Source organism: Pseudopodoces humilis, chromosome 2, assembly GCF_049639895.1.
Source record: "Pseudopodoces humilis isolate 2021_Gansu_Grassland_sample_001 chromosome 2, ASM4963989v1, whole genome shotgun sequence".
NCBI classification, from domain to species: domain Eukaryota; kingdom Metazoa; phylum Chordata; class Aves; order Passeriformes; family Paridae; genus Pseudopodoces; species Pseudopodoces humilis.
In genome coordinates, this window is record NC_142201.1 from 109,573,379 (window position 1) to 109,596,891 (window position 23,513).

Consider the following 23,513-nt stretch of genomic DNA (forward strand, 5'->3'; position numbering starts at 1 on the left):
GGCAGAGTTCAAAGGGATACAGTGAATGGGGCTACTTCTGTCTGGTAACTGGTCACCAGTGGAGTTCCTCAGGGTCCAATTTTAGGGCCAGTGCTGTTCAACGTATTTATCAAAGATCTCAATACAGGAGTTGAATGCACCATTAGCAAATATGCTGACAATATCAAACTGGGAGGTGCTGCTGACTCTCTTGAGGCCTTAAAGCAATCTAGATAGTCTGGAGCTCTGGACTTTCATTAATGGAATGGAATTTAACAAGTTGAAATGCCTGGATTTCACACCCAGGTCCAAATAACACCAGGCACAAGCAGAATTGGCAGAGGAGTAGCTAGAGAGCAGCCTGGCAGAACGGGATCTGGAGGTGCTGGTTGACAGCAAGCTCAGCAAGACTCAGCAGTGTGCCTCCACTGCCCTCTTCTCAGGAAAGGACCTTGCCCCTGGGGCACACATCTGGGAAGCACAGGTAGCTTCTTCCATCCTATTCTCCATCAAATATGAGTAAAATCAGGAACCTACCCTATTTAATCTGCCAGAAGTGCTGAAAAAAAAATAATTGTAGACGCAGTGACAAAATGCCAAGCCCATCTAGTTGTATTTGCAGAACTTGCTCTACAAACTTTCCAGAAAAGCAGGGGTGCAATCAAGAAGACACAGAAAAAGGAATCAGCAAGGTCTGTCCTGTGGTCCTGCCCTGTGCCTGGACCCACTGTCACTGCCAGACAGATGGCGATTCATGTCTGCCCAAGAGGGCAGAGGCTGCTCAAGGAAGATGGCACCAGATCCCACTCACCTGGCTGCTTGACTGTGAGGGTGATGAGCCCGGAGAGCTCCTCTGCCCGCTTGTACCAGCGGTCGCTGGGGTCGAGCAGCCACTCCTCCACGCGGCAGCTGTAGGCGCCGCTGTCCCGCACGGTGGAGTTCTGGATGGAGAGCAGGAAGAGGCCCGGGGCTGGGCTCTCCAGGTGCAGCCGGCTCCGCGGGTCACCCAGCACCGTCAGGTCCCCGTAGTGCAGCGTGCTCTGCCGGCTCAGCCAGGCCACCACCTCCTTCTCGGCGCGGCCCGGCCGCCGCACGGACCACTCCACCAGCAGCTGGGATGAGGGGCTGGTCCGGTTGCTCACCAGGCACTCCAGGGTCACCCACTCGTTCTCCAGCACCGTGATGTTTTTGTGGGTCTGCTTGACCTGCAGGCGGTTATCTACGGGAAAAGTCCATCAAAAATGCAACGTGACCAAGGGCTGCAAGGGTGCTTTGTCTCCCCACAGTCCTTTCCTGCATGGCCACAATCCTGGGGCGTGATGAAAGAAATAAGGAAGTAGAGGAAAAAGTGACAGGGAAAGGAAAGGACAAAAAAAAAACAGAGGAGGAGAAGGAAAGAAGGCTTGTGTTTTTTAGGGTCTTCTGAAAATCTCAGGCTAGCCACCAACAATGACCCATCCAGTGCAGGGAATTGGAAACCTACAATCCCCTGCAGGACCTGGGAGGTCCTAAGTGCACAGAGACCTAATGGAGATCACATCTCACTTTTTTCTTGTTCTCCTCCTCCAGGACGAGGCAGTAGCCTGATCACACCCCAACAGTAAGCCGCCCCCATTGTGGGAAAAGGAAAAAACCAGCAAGGTGGAGAACTGACAGCTGATTGCAGGGAACCCCCACTGCAAAACAAGAAGTGGCACAGGGGCCAAGTCACATGCAGTGTTTTGCTGCCTCAGGAATGTCCCTGGTTTTTGCTCCACAACTTCATTGATACACAGGAGGGTGACTGGAATCTGCTCTTCTATGTGAAATGACGTGTCGAACTCTCCTAAATCCCTCACAATTTTTTCCAGGGCCAGTCTGGACTTCCCTGGTACTGCTGCTGCAGCAAGCACCGTACTTCCCAGAGAGAGGGGGGCGAAGCAAAGGAGGGGGCAGTCACAGCTCCTCTGTCCCTGGCCACCCCTCAGCCATCTTGGGACTTTGCAGACAGAAATGAGGAGCGGGCACTGGCAGCAAGCCATGGCCTGCTGTGCTTCCTGCGTGTGTGACCAGGCAAAGCTGCATTGGGGACCATATCCAACATCCCCCTTGCACCCTTGTCCACAGAGTTTGTGTCTAGCCAGCTAAATCCACACAGAGAAAATGCAGTGAGCAACCTACTCCAGCCCTGATATCCAACTGCCTCCATCCTGCCTGTGGGATTTCACCTTCCAGACACAGGCAGCTGGAGCAAGCAGGGATGAGGCAGGCTTCTTCAGGACGTACCAAGGCTCTGGACAGTACGTGCCTCCCTGCCTCTCCCTTTTGCCCTTTGCCCCTGCTTGTGGGGGCTGTATTTAGCTCCTCCACCAGCTCACCTTTATCAGTGTCATCCACTGCCACAGAAACCACCCACAGAGCAGATTTCTCCTTTCCTGGCAGCCAGCTCCCCACCTCATTAAACAGTATTCCCACCCCATGTGCAAAGGGAAGAGACAAGGCTCCCTGCATCTGCCAGGATACAGGCACAGAGTAAAATTAAACTGTGTGCAAGACATAAAAATGCTTTCCCAGGCAGGGACACAGGGGTTCTCTCTCAGTAAGTCGCTAGTGCTACAAGATGCTCTCAAGGATAATGAAATCTGGCTGGATGCAGTGGCCCTATAGACTATGGGGGATGGACAGCCTTCATGTGGGGATGCTGAAAGGCACACAAGCTCAGCCTAGAGGGACAAGAGTCACATCAAAGTGGGGAAAATCCTCCTTCCACACAGGGACGTGCAGGCACAAGGCTGCAAGGACAGGGTGGCAACCTCACAGGCCGTGCACAGGAGCCAATGCCAAGAGCACCCCACCTGGCTGCTTGACGGTGACCTCGGTCCGCCCTGACACCTCCTCTGCCAGCTTGTACCAGGCGTGGTTGGGGCTGAGCAGCCACTCCTCCACGTGGCAGTAGTAGCTGCCGCTGTCCCGCACCTCTGCCCGCTGCACCGTCAGGCTGAAGAGCCCGCCCGCGGCGGAGCGCTCGAACTGCAGCCGGCCCCGCAGCCCCTCCTCCTCCGCGTAGGTGCCGTACTCGAAGGCAGAGCTGTGCGTGGTCTTCAGGATGAGCTTTCCGTCAGCATCCGAGGGCTTGTGCACGTACCACAGCACGGCAAAGTGGGAGTCGGGGCTGGTCTGGGATTTCACCGAGCAGTTCAGGAGGATGGGCCGGTTCTCCACCAGAGTGATGCTCCGCTTCGACTTGCTCACCTGCAGCTTGGTCACTGAGGGGGGAATGGAGAAGGATGAAGAGAGGTGGGTCATTAACACAGGAAAGAAACTCAGTGGATTTGGGGTAGAACCCAAGTCCATTCTTGCTTGGGTCCCATTTGCCTTTAAGACATTTAGATATTCTACCAAATCTCTCAACCCCTCTCTACTCCTGGATCCTCTCACTGTGTCCCTCAACAAGAGAGGCTGCTTTTTCACAGTCTGACCTTTAAAGCACTCTTTAATTCATAGTGGTCTAAGGCACCAGACTTAGTAAGACGACTACACCCAAACTCAGTGGTTTTTCTCATGATAAAATCATACCACTTGCACCTCAGGGCAATGAGCTGTTGACCAGTTCCAGAGAAAACCACTTCTGAGATAGTGAATGAAATGAGACCCCACTGCCGTCACGTGCCAGCCATCTCAGTGAGATGTATCCCACAGACATGCAATAGCTAGGGGGGAAGTGCAGGCACAACTGGAAAAGGAGAAAGAGCACCAGACTGGAAGGGATCAGCAGGGAGCAGGCTCTGCTCCCACAGCCAGGAGATCTGGCTCCAAGTCCACCACAAACTGCACAGCCTAGGACAAGCCACAGGCCATCACTTCTCTTGGCTTCTCAAGCTCAAATGCAGTTCCCACGGTGTTGAGGATGATACAGCAGAATCCTCAGCTCTAGTTCCTGTAAGGAGAGACACACAGACTCCCAATTCCTCTCTCCCTGTGCAATCACAAGACAGAGCCTCCACTGCAGTGTGTGCTCACGCTGTGCTTGTCACCTGAGCCCTGGTGCTCCTGCCGGCTACAGACGGGGGAGAGGGGCAGCCCCCACCCAGCCGGACACACCGACACACCGCTCCTCCCAGTAGCTCTGCCACCATGGCCCATCCCTCCTTCACCTCTCCTCACATAGCTGCTCCCCTCTGAAGGGGGGAATGCTGCCTTGCTGCTGACAGGCTGCAAATCTCCTAAATGAAACTTGAGGAGTGCACGGGTACAAGTGGCACGACTAAAGTGTGGCACCACAGGCACCAACAAATGAAGGCTGCCAGGGGACTTGTGCCCATCCACACCCTGGAAACACATCCCACGCATCCTGTGTTTGTGAGGAAGCAATGTTGTCTTCTCTCTCTCACCGAGGCACAGGCTCCTTGCTTTGCATCACGCTTTGCTTCCAGCTTCCCTCGGGCACCTCGGATGCCGGTCGGCACAAGTGATGAGTGACGGTGCCCAGGGAGAGGATGGGCACAAACAACTTCAAATGGGAGGAACTCCCACCACAGCAGTGCTTTCTGCGCTATCGCATCTCAGATAGGCATCCTGTATCGCATCAGACGTTCCCCTGGAGCCTGGATTGCCCGTGGCTTTAATCAGTATGCTAATAAAGACTCCGTGGCTGTGGTATGGCATGCAGACACTGGAGGAAGGAAAGGAGGGAAATTGTCCTTGTTTTTCCTCCCTAGGGACTTCAACCTAATGGAAAGAGTCAGCATCACTCTCCTGTATTTCTGCCATATCCCAGACACATTCCTTCCCCTTTGTTTCACTTCAGGACAATAGCCTTAGCCACCACACCCACCCTCATCCCACCTTTTTGGCTCAGCATTGGTTAAGAACGGTTATTTTGAGCATTAATCAATCTTCCAAGTCCCTAGGAGATGAACCAATAAAGGAGAAGGTGGTTCTCAGCAGTTTCCTTTCTCCCCCAGCCCCCTTTCCAAACAGTTTATTTTTAATTGGTACTGGATTATTTTCTGCAACCGTTACTACGGAAACCTTTGTTACTATAGCAACTGTGTATGTTAAGTCAGTAGCCCTATATCTATTAAAATGCAGTATATACACACGCTGCGTGTGGTGGGTTGCTCAGTATCAACACACACACACACACACACCAGACAAAGCCAGGGTACACACAGACCAGAGCTGCTGAGAGGCAATCACCCCTCTCAGTGCTCTTCCCACACTGCAGCACCTCCAGGAGATGAAAATGAGGACGGCTGACACGGAGTAGTTTTGATCTTAGTGTTTGGGGCAACAGACCTGCACCTTGTACATGACAGATGTATTCCACTGAAGCAGTGAGGGCTTGTTCCCAGACCATAATCACTGTGTAATTGTCACTGTGTACAAACAGGACTCCTGGGGACATCCAAGGACTCTTAGATGCCTTCTCAGCAGCTTTCCCTGCTCCCATGCAAATCTTTGTGAAGAAATCTTTTTGAGAGTAATGGGGAAGCAATCTTATTAACTCTGGCAAAAATGAGATCTTAAATTTCACACACCCTCCCCCATCCTTCCAAGCCATCCTTGGCAGCCACTACAGCCAGCAGTGAGGAATTTGCCCATATTTGCACCGAGACCCCTAGATATCAATGAGGTAGCGCTTATACAGCTGCTACCAGTTGGAGCAACAAGCCCTGGCAGGGAATCACAGGTCTTCCCTTTGCCAGATTGCACTCTTGCAGAAGTTCATAGCACTGTGCACAAATTTTCCTCTGGATTATAGGTATCAGTGATATGTAATGACATCCCTGCCAATGCACTTTTCATCAAACATGAATTATTTTCCTAAGGGAGACACACCACAGAAGATGCAAGGGCAGGTTCTGTTTCCCTCCCTCCCACGGAATTAGAGAGGACATTCTCAGTCTTTTCCAATTCTGTGAATGACAAATGCTTGCATGTCCTTGTGCTGGTTCCTGTATAGTACACAGGCACCCCTCTCTTCTTCATTACCTTTTGCAGATCCTATAGCAAAGATTCAAGGCTTTGATGGACCACAGACTGATAGCTGCTAAGTTGGAAATGCTGCGGCACACAGGATACCTTGAGGCAGCTTCTCCCTCAGGCTGGTTTGCTTGTCCAATGCAGGGGAGAGATCCTGGTTAAGACATGGGAAGCTCTGTGGGTAACACACTTCTGGTCTCCCACGAGGCTGACCATCAGCCACGGCTCACAGATAAGCAAACAAACCCACAAAGCCCATTTTGCATTTGGGAAAAATTATTTAAAAAGGGGAAAACAGACAATATTGAAGTTGGTGGTCCAGGGTAATGGGAATGGTACAATACAACGCCAAGGAATCCATCCATCTCTTCCCAATCTGGTGGTAAGCCTGTTCCAGTGCAAACTGAGTCTCTCCAAGCCAGGTGCAGCTAGCCAGGTCAAGTTTAAAGATGCTGCCATGACATGGAAGTGGTTGTAGCTGCTGGTGCACGAGTGAGGTTGCAAGAAGTCTGACACCCCAGGCACTGAGCCAGTGAAACCTCACCCTACTGACAAGGGGGAAACTCCCTTTTCCTGGCTTGAGGATTTGCCTGGGCAGAGAGCCAGGAAAGGGCTTGGCCTTCAAATGCTGAGCTGATCCGGTGTGCCCCAGGGGCTGGGGTTTCGGTGAGGCAGGGCAGGGCTGCTCCAGCCCCGTGCCAGGCAGCAGAGGTGGTGGGTGCAGCAGTGTGAACAGACACGGTTACATGGCATTTTCTGCTGCGCTGTCAAGAAGTTGATGTTCTCTTAACAGCCTCCCAAACATCTGCTCTGTGAGAGGAACAGGTGCCTGTGTCTAGGTGAACTTATCGTGCATATCATCTGCAAACCATAATCCTGTTGCCACAACGTCTCCTGGCTCCCTGGAGAGTGCCAGTAAAGAGGACATTGTACCTTAATGTACTGTAATTGGCCCTACATATGCTATTAAGGCTTTCAATTTACACTGGCAACAAGTCATGGTTAGAAACCTCTTAGCTTTTTTTATCATTATCTCAAGATGCCTGTGGCAGCTTCTGGTCTTCCAAGCTTGCACCTCTGGCTGGGAGCTCAGGTCAGACACATCTCACAACCATAGCAGGCTACACAGCCTGATATGCAGTAGGGGTTTTCTCCACACCATCAGGCAGGCAATCAGACTCCTCAAGCTGAGCATGTGGTAAGCACAGTTATACAAATATTTGGGGGAAGGGAGAACAGTCATCAGAGGAGGAGGAGGACAGACACAGTGATGTGATTCATGGTTTTTCTGCTGACTTGCTGCCTCTTGGCTCCCTCCCCTCTGTTTCCTAATCATCAAACTGTGGTTACAACACTTACCTTTAGCAAAGCACTTTGCAACCTGTACCTAAAAATGCTGTGATAAGAAGATGCTCCGTCTCAAACACCTTACATCGTTTTGCCTGGTAGGCAGCAAGAAAACACAACAGCAGGAGTGTACTTCCCACCTGGGAGCCACTACTACTACCACATCCTGGGAATGGCAATGTTTAATTGCGCCTGAAGATATTGTTTCCCCCAAAAAATGTCCCCACACAAAACCCCAGAACGTTGCCCCTGCAGCAAAGGAGGAGGGGGCCATCTTCTGAGGAAGGAGCCAGCTCTGCATGAACCAGCAGCCGTGGCACAGAAGGATGGGCAGGAGGATGGCCACTAGCATCCCAGAGAGTCTCCAGAAAGCCCTGTCACCACAGCAGGGAGGCTGTGTTCCACTTTGGAGGCTGCTGCTCTCTGGGGAGAGCTCCTCCAGAGAACACTTTTGCTTGGAAGGAACTGATGAAATGTTGCAAAAAGTTTTCTGGGGGAATGTCCTACTTTTAAAAGCCTCCACCGAGACTTCACTGTGCTGAGGTGTGTGTGCAGGGGGAGCAGAAACGAGGCCAGCCCAGCCTGAGCCCAGCCCTGGTTTAACACCATACAGTGGGTTTAGCAGGCTGATCAGGAGAGATTTTTTTCCCAGGAGCACAGCCTCATGGTGACTTCCTACAAGGAACCTCTCTCTCCCCAGCACACTCAGTGTAGCACCCTGAAGGGCACTGGCCACAAACTTTGGCACAAACTCAGCCATTCCTTTGGCCTGTGGTCACAACCCAGAGCTGCCTCATCACTTCCCTCACCAGGGCCTGAAAAGCACTCGGTGCCTGAATTCCTCCTGGAGGATGTTTGCCTGGGATTCAAGAGACCAGTGTGCAGGTTAGTGCCACAGGCTCAGACATGCACTAACATCCAGACCTCTGCCAACTCTTCTCCCTTCCACAAAGCAGGGCTGAGGAGCCTCCTCCACCTCCCCAGACACTACAAGGACTCCTGCTTTAATGACTGAACAGAGTCAAGCAAGTACACGCCATCCTACTGATTCAGCATGGCGTGAGCTGGGTGACTCACGTTTATTAGGTTAGTTGAAAGCAAACCAACATTCAAAAAGGAAAGATGTGCAAGCCCTTTTGGATAGGAGGCATCAGAAGAAAGGCATTTACAGAAGGGAAGAAAACGAGATGTTCCTAGGAGGACTGTGCTCATTAAGCTTAACCACAGCATAGAAATCACAGCAAAGTAAAGACAAAGGCTTCCAGCACCGGGGCAACCTCCCCAGAGAAGGCAGGAACATGGCAGCACAGCTCCCGACTACTAAAGCTATTCTCTTTTAACTGAACACAATTCCTCCTGAAACTGGATTAGTGAGGTTGCAATTGCATTAGCCAACATGGGAGGCTGCTGGTGCAACAGGAGCAGCAGAAAGGGAAATAGCATTAGACTTTGCCTGCCATTATTACTGCCATTATTAACTTGTCACTTTACTGTAGTGTTCCTATAACAATGAATTATTGCCTGCAAACAGGCTGACATGATTGAATTACTGGGAGAGCAGCTCTGTGGGAAGGAAAGACAGCGTTAACCCTTTCCTGAGAAAGGCTCAGCTTCAGCCCTCTCCCATGTGGTCAGACAAAAGAGCTGAGGCTGTGACTCTGAACACCACCAAGTGACCTGCATTTCAACATGTTCAGCAAGTTGCTGCAAAGTCCACAGCCCAGCAGGCAGCTCAGACACTCCCCAGCCTCATAGCTATTGAGCCTCATAGCTGCAGCAAGACCAGCCAGGTATTTAAGTCTGTGCATGTCCATGCTGACCATCACCCCTCCAACAGCCCTGGCCAGCACTCAGCCCCAGGCACAGGACTGAAGGACACTTGTGTGCTACTGCAGCCTGGGGAGTGGAGTTTGGTGCTCTCAAAATGGTGCCAGAGGGTGCTGTGGCAAAGCAGAACAGGCACCTCGCCTCAAACCCTGCAGTGGATCCGCTTGGATCCCCCACCAGCTCCAGCCCCAAGCAGTTTGATCATCCCAAGGTACCTACAAGAGGCCCCATGCCCTGCCTCTCCCCAAAAGCAGCACAGTCAGACTGCAGACCCACCAAACACTGGGGGAGTGGGTCATTTTCATCTCTGCATGTGAAGCCTGCAGGCAGTGACAAGGACATCTGCTTGGCTTGGGAACAGCCTGGGATTACCAGCCGTGCAGGAGCCTGTGGAGCAGCTAACCAACTAGCAGGTAACCAAGTGGGGCCTCGGGGAGGAATGCATGTGTGACCCAGAAAGGCTCTTTAAAGCCCAGAAGCCATACATCTGCTAGCACATACAGGAAAGGCAAGATGGAAAAAGCTGGGAAGCTCACAGCCTCACAGAGACCACCAGCTGGGACGTGCCACTAGCCTGGAAAAACCAGGACTTTGCCCAAGAAACAGAAACCATGCCCCTGTAAAGAACAGCAAGAAACAAATATACCCCAAAGCAAAATGCCTCACAAACTTAAACCCAGAAACTTTTCTTCAAAACCCTGAAATGCACATAAAAGTTCTGCAAGACACAGAGGAAGGGAGGGAGGAATAAAAGATTCCCAGCATGAGTTGTGCCTGCTGTCAGAAAACAATATACGGCTCACTGATCACTTGTAAATTAAAATATGGAGATAGGATCACTGGAAGATAAATTCAGTACCAAGCTACAGCCACTGAGGATAAAGAAAGAAAAAAATAACATACCGAGATATTTAATCAACTCCTCGTCAGAAAGATTTCAAACAAAGGCGCGCTCCATCAATTAGGGAAAAAAAGTAATTAAATGCACCCAAAGAGCAAGTTGTAACACACACAGCAGCACCACACACCAACTCCCATGCCAAGCTGAAGGCTGGATTTCCTGAGGTAATTTTTCCCTCACGGAAAAACTTGACAGTTTTGTGCAGTTACACGCTCAGAGCACAACTGCACCCTGTAGCGCATGGCTGACTTTAGCATACGCTGTGTTTGACTTAGGCATTTTCGGCAGCTCCTGCTGAAAAACTGAGCGCTGGGCAGACAGAGATGAGCTGCTTAGGGTGGTGTGAAATGTGATTTTCTTGCCATCCAGAGAGCAAGCTCTCCAGACAGACCTCAGGCAGGAGCAGATCTTTGGGATACTGCACATACCAGCCCTCTGCCAATGTCAGGTGCTGCTCCCCATGCAAAGAGAAGTCCCCTGCGAGCTGAACCCATCCAAGCACTAACTCACTCCACTGACCTTTAACTGCTCCTTTCCACTGGGCTTGCTTACTGCAGGGGTACTAATCTGCAGGACCTGTGCCAGCACATGGAATGGGACAGGACCATGCAGCCAGCAGCCCACATTGGGGATGAGGATCACCTCCTTCTGTGCAGCAAAGTGCCAGATCAGCTCCACCTGCACTCTGAACGCTCATGGATGATGCTGCTTCCATAACTAGTGAGTACAACTACTGCTGGGAGAACAACCAAGTGAAATGAGCCATCTGTCATTTCTTAAGGAATTGTGCTCTTGAACTTCTTAAGGAGCGAGGATGTATTTCAGCATAATGGGCTACAGATCTATCATCATCTGCACTCCCTGCTTCTTGGTTAACTGGGACGAGGAAAACTATAGTAATTTTGTTTAGCATCATCCCAAATGCCTATTTAAGAAAGCAAGATGGCCTTGAGAGAAAACTTTTATGTATACAAACTTTTATTAAAATAAAAGACCCCGAGGCACAGGTTCAGCATGTTTGGAGCCAGTTTGCTGTAAGGAAGCAGATATCTCAGGTTCAGCAAACCCAGGAATTCAGTCTTTGACCAATGTCAGAACTTGCAGTTCCTCCTGCCAGGAGAAGCATTCCTCAGGATACAGAACACAGAACAATGGTGCAGGTCCCATGCACAGTGATGGACTGCCAAAGGTGCTGCTTGGGCATACGGGGAGGGACCCCTGGGCTGGGCTCTGCTCTGACTGGAGGGCTGAGAATGCAGCAAGAGAAATATTGTGCTGCTGCAGCACTGAACCTGCTGGCCCCAAGGCCACTCACCTCATGGAGGGCTGGGGCTCCATGCAGAGACTGGGACAGAAGAGTCATCAACACCTGGCTGCAAAGCTGCTCATCACCAGTCTCCCACTCCCTCAAGGGCTTTTGAACTCTGCTTTTGAAATCTTCAAGGACAGGAGGAGGTACAAAGCTTTAGAGCTGGACACCATCTAAGTACTGCTCACTGCAGAGTATTTTACCCAAGGAGAGCAAAGAGGGAATCGATGAAGTGTGGGGAGAGAGAGAAACTGTTCAAGACAACATCAAAGAAGGTGCATGTGCACAGACTGCAAACAGGCTGACACCATGGTTTTGTATATCCATGCTGCAAACAGGAGTGTGGAAAACCTCTCAGGAGGTATCAAAGAGAGAAAGCAAAGAGTACTTTGAAATGGAAGTGAAAAAATTGGACCTAAAAATTAACCATGGAGAGAGCTAATTTGAAGAGAGCAGCATATCCTGGGTATGGCCCAGGTCTCCCGGCATTGTCAGTCTTGTCAGGGGGCTGAAAAGAAAGACTGCCTGCACTAAGATCAGTGGGCACACACAGAGCAGGCTGAGTCAGGTTAAGGTCCCACGAGGTGCAAGGATGCATTCCCACGCTCTTCACCCTTGTGAAATGCATCCAAGATGCTTCATCCATTTAAAGTTCAACTTCTTAGGTCATGCCCCTGGGTGCATTTTCCAGGCTGGAGTCCCAAGAGAAACCTTGAACATAATTGACTGCAATCAGCTCAACACACCTGGCTCTTACAGAAGGCTCTCCCAGGCAAACCTGTAGAGAAGCCAAGCAGCACCCCTCCCAGAAGGAAAACCAAATGCAAGGAGAGGTGAATCACAGCTCTTCCCACAAGGCCAGTGTCATCATCCCCATTACAGCATCAAGAATGCAGCAGGAGCTCCCTCCCCTGCTGCTTACACCCAGAAGGACAGGGATATTTGGAGGAGGGAGTGATAGCTAAGTGTGGAGAAGAAGCACCCTGGGGTGCTGGCCTGAGATAAATAACTGTGCCAAGGAAGTGACAGCAGAGAATCTGTCCCAGAGGACCTGGCAAGTGTGGCAACAGAGCTCCCCAAGCAAATGGGCAGGAGTAGGAGACTACCTGGGTACAAGGTAGGAGAATCAACCCCACCTCTGCTATCTGCAGAAGAGAAAGGGCTCCAGCTGGGTCACTAATGCAGGTATGTGTAAGGGGACAGCTCTGGGTCATGCAGCACTGAGCCCCTTCATTTCATGTGCTCAGTGTGCCAGAAGGAAGGAGCAGCAGCTCTGAGGAAGAGCAGCAGGTCTTACCCCACTGGCAGTGAAGGGACAGGAGCAGGTCCCCGAGCACACAGGGAAGAGGAGACTGCTCTGTGTCACAGACACTGCTGCTGCTGCTGAGGAACAGCCTCCTCTGTTCCGAGCAATTCTGGAACTCCTTCATCACTCAAGCAGGAGTACAACCATTTGCCAGATGGAGCAGGCAGCTGTAAAGCATGGAAGCAGCGCTGTTCTACAGAGCAGAACCACTCTAGGATCAAGCAAGCCGCAAACTTCAGTTTCCAGACTTCACTTCTGTAAGGAAGTTTCCAGCTCATTAACTTTCCTTGCTTAACTTTATTGCTGGATGCTGCCAGAAGCAAGAAGTGTCAGGTTGAAGTAGAGACTCTGTGGCCTTTGAAAACACTTGTTTGAGCCTCCACTCAAGAGTCTGGTCAGTATCCCACTGGCCACCTGTAGCAGAGAATGCATCTTTCACATCCATCCATGAGAGGATTCCTTAAACACTGAAATCACTAAGAATGACTAAGATGAGATGGAATAAAAGCATTAACAGTAATATCTGAGATAAGGAAAGTTTCTCAGTATACTCCACAAAGGTCTTGGTAATTAATTATTTGAAAATCAGTGCTCCTCTCCCAGCATTAAGTGTGCTATACAGCAGTCTCCTTTTCTAGTTCTCCTCTGCCCTGTGCCCTCCTCAACTTCCAAGCAGCCTCGGTCTGCAGTCACAACCATCCACTGCTTGGCTGCTCAGTGAGCCTTCAGAGTGAAGGAGGAGCATGAGACTGAATGGTCTCTCTGTGGCTGCCATGGATGGGCTTGGACAAAGAGGTAAGAGTCCTTCGTTCTCCACTCATTAGGTTTCTCTGACCATCACTAGCCCAGCACAGCCACTCTGCTTTCCTGTGGAGAGCAGAAAAGCAGCAGAGGGCTCTGCATCCACCTGAATGCAGGGCTTCAGGGACAGCACAGCTCAGGTTCGCCCCACTCCTAAAGTCAGGTTCAGAAAGAAGTCCAGCTCCTCCAAGGCCAGCTTCATGAGCCTCCACCCTCCCCCTTCATGATGGCTTCAAGTTAACAGCTCCTAATAAACCAAACTTTAAGAAGCAGCCCCTGGAGAGCCTCTGGAAGCTAATTAATGCTCTAATGAAGAGCATGACTGCCTTGTTTGCTCGATGGCTCCCAGGTCAATCAATCTGCTGTAGACCGGCTTGCAAAAAAGCAGTGAGGAGCTCAGCACCCCTGGTGTCTGCTCAGTTATCATCCCCTGCCATCCCTCCTCCCATGTTCATTACTGTCAAAAACCCAGCAGCATGAGGACAGATTTATAGAGGCGACTGCAGCTTCTCCCTGAGCGTCCAATCCAGAATTAGTCGGGAACAGGACAAGGGGCAACGCAAGGATGGAGATGTGGGGAGCTGCACGGGGAGGTGCATGAGTATGAAAGGGGTGAAAAGGTGCTCTGAGGGTGGCGGTGCTATGTGAAAGCCCTGCTTTCTTATTCTGCTGTTGCCAGATACACTCTCCAGCACTGAGACCCCAGGACTTTGCCGAATCGCCCCCTCATTTCTGCTGTGGGGGAATGGTAAGTGCACTAACACACACAATGACAATGACAATTTAATAGACCAGCACAAATCTGCTCCAAGCCTCCTCGCCAAAAGAGAGAGCACTCCACAGACACCCAAGCCTGCCCAGATTGCAGTACAGCCCCCATTGTGCACTGTCTGCTGCCCTTGTCTGAGTCCTGCAGACCACACGGACATGCACTGCTCCCAGACAGCACCTGCTGTCTCAGTGCTCCATCCCTGGACACCTGGCAGGGAGAAGCAAGATCCAAGGAGGAGATGGGAACAGAGCCTGCCTGACAGCCCTTGGGTCTTCCCCTTGGCCTGTCTGAACCTATCTACCACCTTCCTCAGGCAGGAGCAGAGCCCAAGCACTGTTTCCCCTCCATGCTGTGCGAGGAAGGGGGCAGGGAACAGTGAGGTCAGTTGGCATCTCAGTGTGAACACTGAGAGCTCAGCCTGAATCCAAATGCTTCCAGGCTCACTTGGATTCAAAAGGAACCACCTGCTTCCCCTAAAACCCAAGAAAGCTCCAATTGCCAGGGAGTGACCTGGCAGGAATGTCCTCTCCCAGGACAGGACACAGCTAATCCTGATGGATCTCTCACACTGGCCCACTAAGCCTTGCATGCTGGATGATCTCCACCTGGAAAGGGGCAAAGCAAAGGGCAAAGAAATGTCTCTAGATGGGAAAATGGTGATGAACCCTCAGGGGAAAGGGATGATGGCCTTGGGGATGATAGAGCCACGTTTTCAGAAGCAGGACACATACTGCAGCAGAAGGGGAACCCCGAACACAAAAGAAATCTCCACTCCTGCACTTGGGGCTCACTTCCAGCTTGGGCTGCACTACTGTGCACGGTCTCCTGCCAGCTTTGGTTTCAGGGAAGCAGCTGGTGTGAACTGACATGTATTATTCTTCCCCTCCTGCTGCAACATGAGCTCACCAAGAAAGAAACAACAGGCATTTTGAGAGATGGAAGTAGAAAGGAGAGCACTGCATTGTGGGGAAATGAAATAGTCACAGGCTACATGGTCTGGTCCCCAGTCATGTCTGACAGCCCACCACACCAGCCTGGATTTCTGCCCCAGCCTACAGAAGTTAAAACTCAGCAGTGTCCCTAAAGCAGAGCAGGTCTCTGCAAAGCACTCATGAGCTTTCAACCCAAGGTGTGCAGGCTTGCAGGGCACCGAGGAGCAGGCCAGCAAAGGGAGCTTCAGATCCCAGTGTTACTGCTGGTGAACTTACACGATACCTAAATTCTCTATAACCTCTCACACATACAGCCAGCACCCTTTATAAGGAATTTCCTCACACTGCCAGCCTTTAGAACAGCTTCACGCCCAAGAGATCAGGAATGTCACTCTCAAAGGCCAAATCTGGCTCAGATGCCACAAAGGAGACTTGTGCCATCCCACCTGGAGGCTTTGTACTCAGAGCTGGGTTAATGCTGCCACTGCCTGCCTTTCTTGCTCCCTCCTTCAGCCCCTACATGTTTCATTTCTCAAAATACCGCCCATTTCTTGTGGGAGTAGGAAAGGACTGGAATGCTGGCATTCCCTCAGCAATACCTGATAGCCACAAGGTAGCCGTATGTGAAACGCCTTTGTAGCCACGTTAACACACGCAACTCAAAACTAGCACTGCCACCTCTGCAACTAGCACTCAGCACAGATGACATCTAGAAACACCACCCTGCTGCAGAGTGCCAAGGAGAGGCAGCCTGAGCGCTGAAACAGCAAACCAACACACCAGGAGAAGCTCCAGCACCCTACTCCTCAGGCCTGTGGGATTTCACAAAGCAAGGAGGCTGCCACTAATTTACCTTTCTCTCCTCAACACACTTCAAAGGCTGATGTATACTGATTTCCGTGTCTGCACCTGGAACCTGTCAAACAGAAAGGTCACCCAAACAGGGAGCAGGGTCTGAGAGGGAACTAGAATCCCACATTAACTTACTGTCTGGAAATGTGTGCTGGCTCCACTTGCCAAAAGACCTCCAGACAACCCCCTTTATGGTGTCCCTTAGTGGACTGGTAGTGGAGATAGGTCACCCCAAGCATATGGGTTCAAGGCAGACACCCATGGCTAATGGAAAAGGAAAAGCTAGGACTGAGACACCAAATAGCAACCTGAAGTCATCTCAGATTAAGGTGACTGTTGTAGAACAGAGGTAGACAGACAGTGCTCTCAGCTGTTTAGTCATTTGGGGGTCCTGAATTACCCTTTTTGGAGAAGCCCTGGATATTTATCTGAAAACCAGCACCCACTTCATCAGCACAGGTTTGATTGGGAGGGCTCTAGGACATTCATTCAGAAGTCTCTGGGAAAGGAGTCTCCCATATCATCCTGGATCCTCTCTGGAGATCATCGAGCCAAAGACCCAGCAGTGACACAATACAACCTTCTGCCACCTGCAAAACCAGAGAACTCCCTGGTCTGACTGCCAACATTTAATTCATCGAGAACATCAACCACCTGCCCCCAGGGGCTGCCTGGGACACAGCAAAAAAACATAGAGAGGGTGCATCCATGGTGCTGGGAAAGCTCTGAGGAGTCCCTCTTCTCTTTCATCCCCACTTGTGAGCCATAAAGCCTCAAACATTATGCAGGGATCATTGAACTGACAGCTAAGATTTATTTTGTAGTCATTTGCTGAGCAGCTGGGAGTCAGGGAGAGGTAAAAACCATGGAGACCTGGACAACTTGTTCTGTTAAGGCATCACTTGAGGGTTACTGCTCCAGCAAAGAACAACAGGCTGCCAGAGCATGGTTTAACTGAGCTGCCTGCCACACCGAGCTGCGACACACTGGAAGCTGCTACCAAAGATTTCTCTTTCCCTCTCTGTCTCACACACAGATAGGCATGCAGAGACCTGTGAAGAAGCATGTTACTCCAGGGACCACATCCATTCAACACTGTTTCCTAGGGAAGTAAGCTAAAATGATGAACATCACCAACTCAACCTTGCAAGCAGTAAAACATGTATTACAAGGCAGCATAATCAAGATAAATGGAGAAGATTAACCTGGAGATGAGGGCAAGGGAGAGAGAGGGAAGAAAAATGGAGAGCTCACGAGGTGGCTGGAGCTCACAGCATCCCCTGAGTTGTCTTACGACAGGGTTGGGGAAGGTGGAGGGAGTACGAAGAGGGATAATGACGGGAAAAACACAAAATCCAATCAGGAGCGAACCTAGGGAGCAGTCCTTCTGCACAGGAACACGAAAGGAGGACTAACATGCAGCAAGGACCTGAGCCAGTACTTCTGAAGGTGTTAAAACTCCAAACACCAACTCCATTCCTAAGGCCAAGACAGCAATACACCATTCAGCTCAGCAACAGCTCACAGCTACCGTGGCCACGTGTCTTTGCATTTTCATGCACAACAGGGACACCAACAAAATATCAGTGACAAGGCCTACAGAAGGCCCCTCACTCTCTCCAGAGGCTGCACAGAGACAGAACCTTGTGGGTTTTCTGACTGCCCCTGCCACACAACAGGTGCCTGTTGCTTATCTGTTGCACACTCAGTGTGGGCACCTGTGGCCATCGAGACTTTCAGCTAAAAGGGCTCAATTTCTGGTGAGGATGAAAATCAGGCTCTTTGATCACCATCTGTTTTTGAAGGTGCCTCCAGCAGAATGAGAAATGCACCCAGTTATTAGACCAGAGCTGCAGCCCCCTGCGTATGGTGCACGTGCAACTTTGGTGGGAACACATCTCTCTCTTTGATCCTGTTTGCCCCGTTCTTCTCCTCTTTTTTCAGAGTCTGCCCTGATAAATGGAGGTAGCAACCTGGAAACCATCTCTGTCTCACAGGAACACTCCAGAGACTGGACTGAGCTCAGCCACCTCACTTCCCAGAAGAAAACCCCAGGAATAGCATACAAGAGGGCAAAGAGAGGACCCACTTCCCCAGAGGTGGATAAAGGAGCTCCAACACAGTGACAGTCGAAGAGCTGAGCCAGCTACAAGTGAGAAACATCAGTCACTGCCAGAAGAGCAGTCTTAACTCAGGGGACTCTAACTCTACAGCACCAGCACATCCCCCCGACCCCCTCCACACACCCTTGGCACTCACCTGGCCGCAGGACCCTGATTTCCAGCAGGTTGGAGGTCCTGTCCGCCAGCCTGGTCCAGCTGCTGTTGTAGTTCTTCCTCCAGAGCTCAGCCACGCACTGGTACTTGCCGGCCTCGGTGTCGCTGGCCCTGCTGATGCTCAGGCGCACGTTGTTGCTGGACTCGGCCTTCTCGATGGCGGTGCGGGTGCGGAAGCCCGCGGCCCGGTCGCCCCACTGGACCCCGCCGTCGCGCGTGAAGGTGACCAGGTCGTGGAACTCGGTGCTGCCCGCCGGCTGGAAGCGCCACGTCACCGACACCGGCACCCACGACGGGTAGTGGGGCTTGATGATGCACTGCAGGTCGAAGGACTCGTTGTAGGTCACCCCCGGCGTGCGGGAGATGGCTGTGACGGCAAACCCGGCCTCTGTGGGAAGAGAGGAGAGGGCTTGGAGACACCTGCCTAAGGAGGCCCTGCTGTCAGCATACAAAAGCTGGAGTGTGGACATCCAGAGGTGTGATCAGCCACCCAACTTGTGTCAGCTTCTCATTTGCTGTGGCCAAGTGAGGTGAAAAGCAGAGGCAAAAACACACAAGCGGTGACTGCCTGAACAGCAGCGGCTGTCTGAGTGAGCACGGGCTGCAGCCGCAGCAGGACTGCCCTTGAGTTCTGCCCAGAAACACAGAGGGTGTGCAGACAGCCCCTGCAGGCTGCCAAAACCCCGTATGGAAATGCAGCAGCACAACAGCAAGGGAGCAGCACCTGGCAGAGCAGCTACTCAGCACCAGCTTCATGAGATTCACATCCACCTCCTGGGCAGGAGGTCCCACCCTGTCCCCCAACCTCCAACCAGTCTGCATCTGGTTGCTGCAGCTGGAGGAAGAATGAGGAAAGCAAGAAGTACCAGCCTTCAAAACATGCATCGTAGAGGTGGCAATGGTTACAAAACCCCAGGATGGAGGCAAACTGAAAGAGAAGCTGGTTGTTCCTCCTCTTCACACAACACAGCTTTTGTTCTCTTCCAGATCAACCCCAGGACAGCTTTACAGAGTTATTCTGGCATGTCTGCCACTCTGCAATTGTCCACCCCCAGCACTCTGGCTAGAAGAGTTGAAGTCAGCGGTCTATTAGTAATTAAAAGATAACATATTCCAGTCAGTCAACTGTAAGCCAGTCAGGCTTATATATTCAGAGTATTTCCATTGCTCATTTGCTCCAAGCTGCAGAGAGAAACACTTTCTTCTCTTCCAATCACTTCTGCCAGCAGACTTAGCAGGGACCTTGTTTTCTTCTGCCAGCATCCCCAAGAAATGCTCCCCTCCTCAGAGGCTCCATGGGGCGCCCCACATGGGCTGACAGTTCTCCCTCTCCCTGCAGTGCTGACCACCCCAGCTCTCAGCAGAGCTGCCACTGCTTGAGGAGACCCCAGACAGTGCCCAGTCAAAAAAGGAACATCTTCTGGATCAGCATGGGGCTTCAGCGTGCCACTGGCTCAGAAAGATGAGCCAGGAGCTCCCTGCTGGCTGCAGGCAGACCGGGCACAGCATGGAGCACACCAAATCCACACACTTCCAGCAAGTGCCTCTGCAACCCCACGGCGTCACCGTGCCAGAGCTCCAGGACGTGCAATTCCTGAGAAAACAGGTCAATCTTCAGGATTAAAGCCTCTCACAGCATGTTCAGTGAATGCCCAGGAGGGCAGTGTGAGACCCAGGCTGCCTCCCCTGCAGAGCTGCTGCATCTCAGGCCCACACAGGCCCTCACCTCCAGACCCTGCAGCAGCCCTCCTGCCCCAGTAAGTGTGTTACCAGGCTCAGCTCAGAGAAACCCTGAGCCAGAGAAGGCCCTAGAAAACAAACTTAATTTCACCAAGACCAGCTGACTTCAAGTTTACTCTCCAATTGGCCTGGGAAAGGACGCTTCATGAAGTCATGCAGAAGCCGGTGTGTTTCCCAGGTCTTCAACTCTGTCAACATGGTCATGGACCTTAGGTTAACAAACAAAAGCCCTTCTTCTTTTGGGACTTGGTATAAAAAGCATAAAAATGGATTGATTTTCTGTCAAACCTCCCTACAAAAATACATGAGCACTCCCTCGCCCCCTCCTTCCATGGCAAGACAGGGACTTAAGTCCATGCCATGCACTCAAGAGCCTCAGAAGTTCAGGAACATCTGGTCTCTTCTGACAGCACATCTCTCTCTTCTGGCTGTTGCTTCTGAAGCACCCTGTGGTTAGATTTATGGGTTTGAACATTATCAGCTAAGGAGTTTCTTACCCTGGCAGGCTGGCAAACAATAAGACCTTAACTTGAAATGTGAGTGTCACTAAATTTACTGCATTTTTTTTTTAAACAGTGGTTTCTGAAGCCATAAACTTCTCTTGCTTTTTCTTAGCACCCTGAATCTGAGTTTCTCAGGACATTTCAAAAACATTAACCTAACAAAAAAATACCAGATCCAGCAGCAAAACAATACTCAATAGTTTCTCCACGATATGTTTATGAGGTACTTCAGCTTTGCTAGTTAAAGAGACCTGGGGATTTCTTAGGACTAGACAGAACATGCTCAACAGCCGGTGATTGAAGAGCGGAGGAGGAGGGACAACCTTTCCATCTGGAACTGCTGTGCACTTCTGAGCATCTTAAATTTTAACAAGAGTAAAGGTGACACATTTTAAAATCTCAGTGCTTAATCTCAAGACTTTTACAAGTGGCAGAGTAAAGGGAAGGGCTGATACTTGGGACTTGTAGCAGGCCAAATGCTGCTGACCTAATGAGGAAGACACTATTGAAACTAGATGAGAATCTCCCTTTAGTTCTTTACAAAAGAACATCCCTACCTGCTTTTGGAAGCTATACAGAAAAGATTTCTAACTCCAGACAAAACAGCCTCTGAAATGAGGTCAAAAGTAAAGGACAGGAAAGGAAGAAAAAAGCAAGATTTTCATCAGAATATAATATGACTTTCAAGTCTGGTCTCACACACATCTTGTCAAAGCTTAAGATTAATACTTCAGAGTACCAATAAAAGCCACACAATCCCCACCCTCCTGCCAAAATTCCTATCTCAGCCTTTCAGTAGAGCTCCCTGATTGCCTTAGCCTTGGCATACCAAAAATGAGTGGCCTCACAGAAGCAGTCATCCCTTCTTCAGCCTTCTGCAGATCATTTTTGGAACCAGCCCAAGAGGACCAAAGTAACTCACAATCCATGCAAAATGCCGAACTCCCTACCTGCCCTCTCCTGAACTGGTTTCATTGTGTTTGAACAGAGGAGCCCCTTGACAGAGCAGAGTACCAGCTACAATGATCCCAGGTACTGGTTTACTTTGGTCATGGACAACATGGTGCTTCCGGGCCAGCAGTTCAGTGCCTCCCTGCAGGGGCAGCGAAGACCATTCCTGACTTGTGCTTTCTGTCAGAGATGCCCACCATTTCTGCTTTTTGGGCCAACAGATGCCCAGCATTTTGCACTCCTGACCTGGTGTGGGCAGAGGTAGCGCTTACCCAGGGCAGGCAAGGAGGCTTCAATGTCCATGGGTGCCAATGGAGCATCATCGCTGCACTGACCAAAACCCAGCTCCAGTACTGGCAGGATGCACCACGGGACTGGCAGCCTCTCTCCTCTGAAGGGCACTGGAAGCCCTATCCCTCTCCTCAGCCACTCCCTGCTTTGCTCCTGCCACAGCCACCCCTCACACTTTGCCTCCACACACAACGGCGTACGCAGGCATTTTGCACAAGCCCACGAGGAGCTGTGGGCAGGCTGCTGGGGATGCCTCCATTTTGCTGGCAAGCAAAGGCAGGAGCGCTGAGAACAGCCTCAGAGATTTGCAGGTGACCTTCTGGGGGACGGCCAGGCACTTGGGGGACCGTGGCCCCAGGGCCCCCCATGCCTCAAGTACTCACCCAGAGCAGTGATGGACACCAGGGTGCTTGTGTGCCGCTCCCCAACCATCTGCCACTCCCCATCCAGTGTCCGTGTCCACTCGGCCACCCGGCACTCATAGTGGCCCTCGTCGGCCTTGACGCTGTTGAAGATCTCCAGGGTGAAGGAGCCGGGCCGGACCTGCTCCACCTGGATGCCCCCGTAGCTGCTGCGCTCCGCGTAGGCGGGGCCGGGGTGCAGGGTGCCCTCCCGGTCCAGACGCACGATTTCGCTGCGCCGGTTCAGCTTGTCCAGCAGCTGCCAGCTGACCGAGAGGCGGCTCTGGGGCCCCAGGCCCGAGCGCACGTTGCAGCCAAAGCGCAGGCTCTCTCCCTCCAAGACACTGCTGGCGTTGTTGATTATCTCCAAGGAGATGCTGGTCTCTAAGGAGAGAAACGCACACACACAGGGGAGATGATACACACTCGCCACTGCTCGGGCTGCAAGAAGGACGCTGCTGGCCAGAGACGCTTTCCACCAGGTGCAGGAAACTGCCCACGCATTTGGGTCCAGGCACGTCTTAACCTCATGCGTGACCACATCCAAAAACAGCTGGTGGGCAGCGAGCTGCTCCTGGTGACTTGCACACTCAAGGCAGGTGTAGACCAAAGCTGGGAGAAATCTCTGCCTACGGCTCAGGAGACATTGCCGTGTCTTCTGGTCACAGGTCCGGGATGGGATCTCGGCAAAACTTGAGGGAATTTCTGTTGCTACAGTATGCACTGTGTGCAACTGGCTCTGCCAAACAAAAAATAGCTTCCAGCTCCCTGTGGAATTTTCAATTCACGTCATCCTGATCACCATCTTGCCACATCCACTCCTACCAACACCTTTTGGGAGAAGCTCTCCCAAATTCCCGCTGCTAGTGACACTATAGGTAGCTATCACTGTTTGGTAACGTTCAAAAAAAAATCTGTTATCTTGAGCTTCCCAGAGGTGTAAGGCTTTGTGGCTGGCTTTTCAGAGATACTGAGTGCTGGTAACTCCTGCTGCCTTCCATCAGAGTAACAGACACCTAGCACCCTTAAAAAAATCATCACATTTGTTCCTATAGCTGGTGATTTATCAAAGGCAAGAATCAAATCTGTCTGAAAGTTGCCTGGGTCTAGAAACAATACATTTTCGACATTTGTCCAATGCAAGATTTCTAGCTAGAGTGATTTTCAAAGCCAAACAAATGAGACCAAATATTGGTAGGAGAGAAAAGAAATAGAATTTCTTTTGGAGAAATGAGGAGGGAAAAAAAAAGCTAGAGGAAAGGACTGCATTTCCCTACAAATCTAGTATACATTTGTGCCAATATAGCACAAAATCCTCTTGCAGCTGGGCAACCCATGCATGGTTCACCATGCCATGGCTA

General features: G+C 51.2%; 1 protein-coding gene across 2 annotated transcripts in view; it reads right to left on the reverse strand.

Moving 5' to 3' along the window:
- Positions 1–23,513, reverse strand: part of IGSF3 (immunoglobulin superfamily member 3) — a 92,789-nt gene that overhangs the window by 6,470 nt on the left and 62,806 nt on the right. Inside the window, exons 5-8 of one of the 2 annotated variants that reach the window (XM_014253503.2) lie at positions 22,135–22,536; positions 18,250–18,654; positions 2,814–3,224; positions 791–1,198 (exon numbers count right to left, since the gene is read on the reverse strand). In XM_014253503.2, the coding sequence (XP_014108978.2) occupies positions 791–1,198; positions 2,814–3,224; positions 18,250–18,654; positions 22,135–22,536 (1,626 nt within the window). The remainder of the gene's footprint in view (positions 1–790; positions 1,199–2,813; positions 3,225–18,249; positions 18,655–22,134; positions 22,537–23,513) is intronic. The other variant, XM_088051205.1, reaches the window with a different exon arrangement.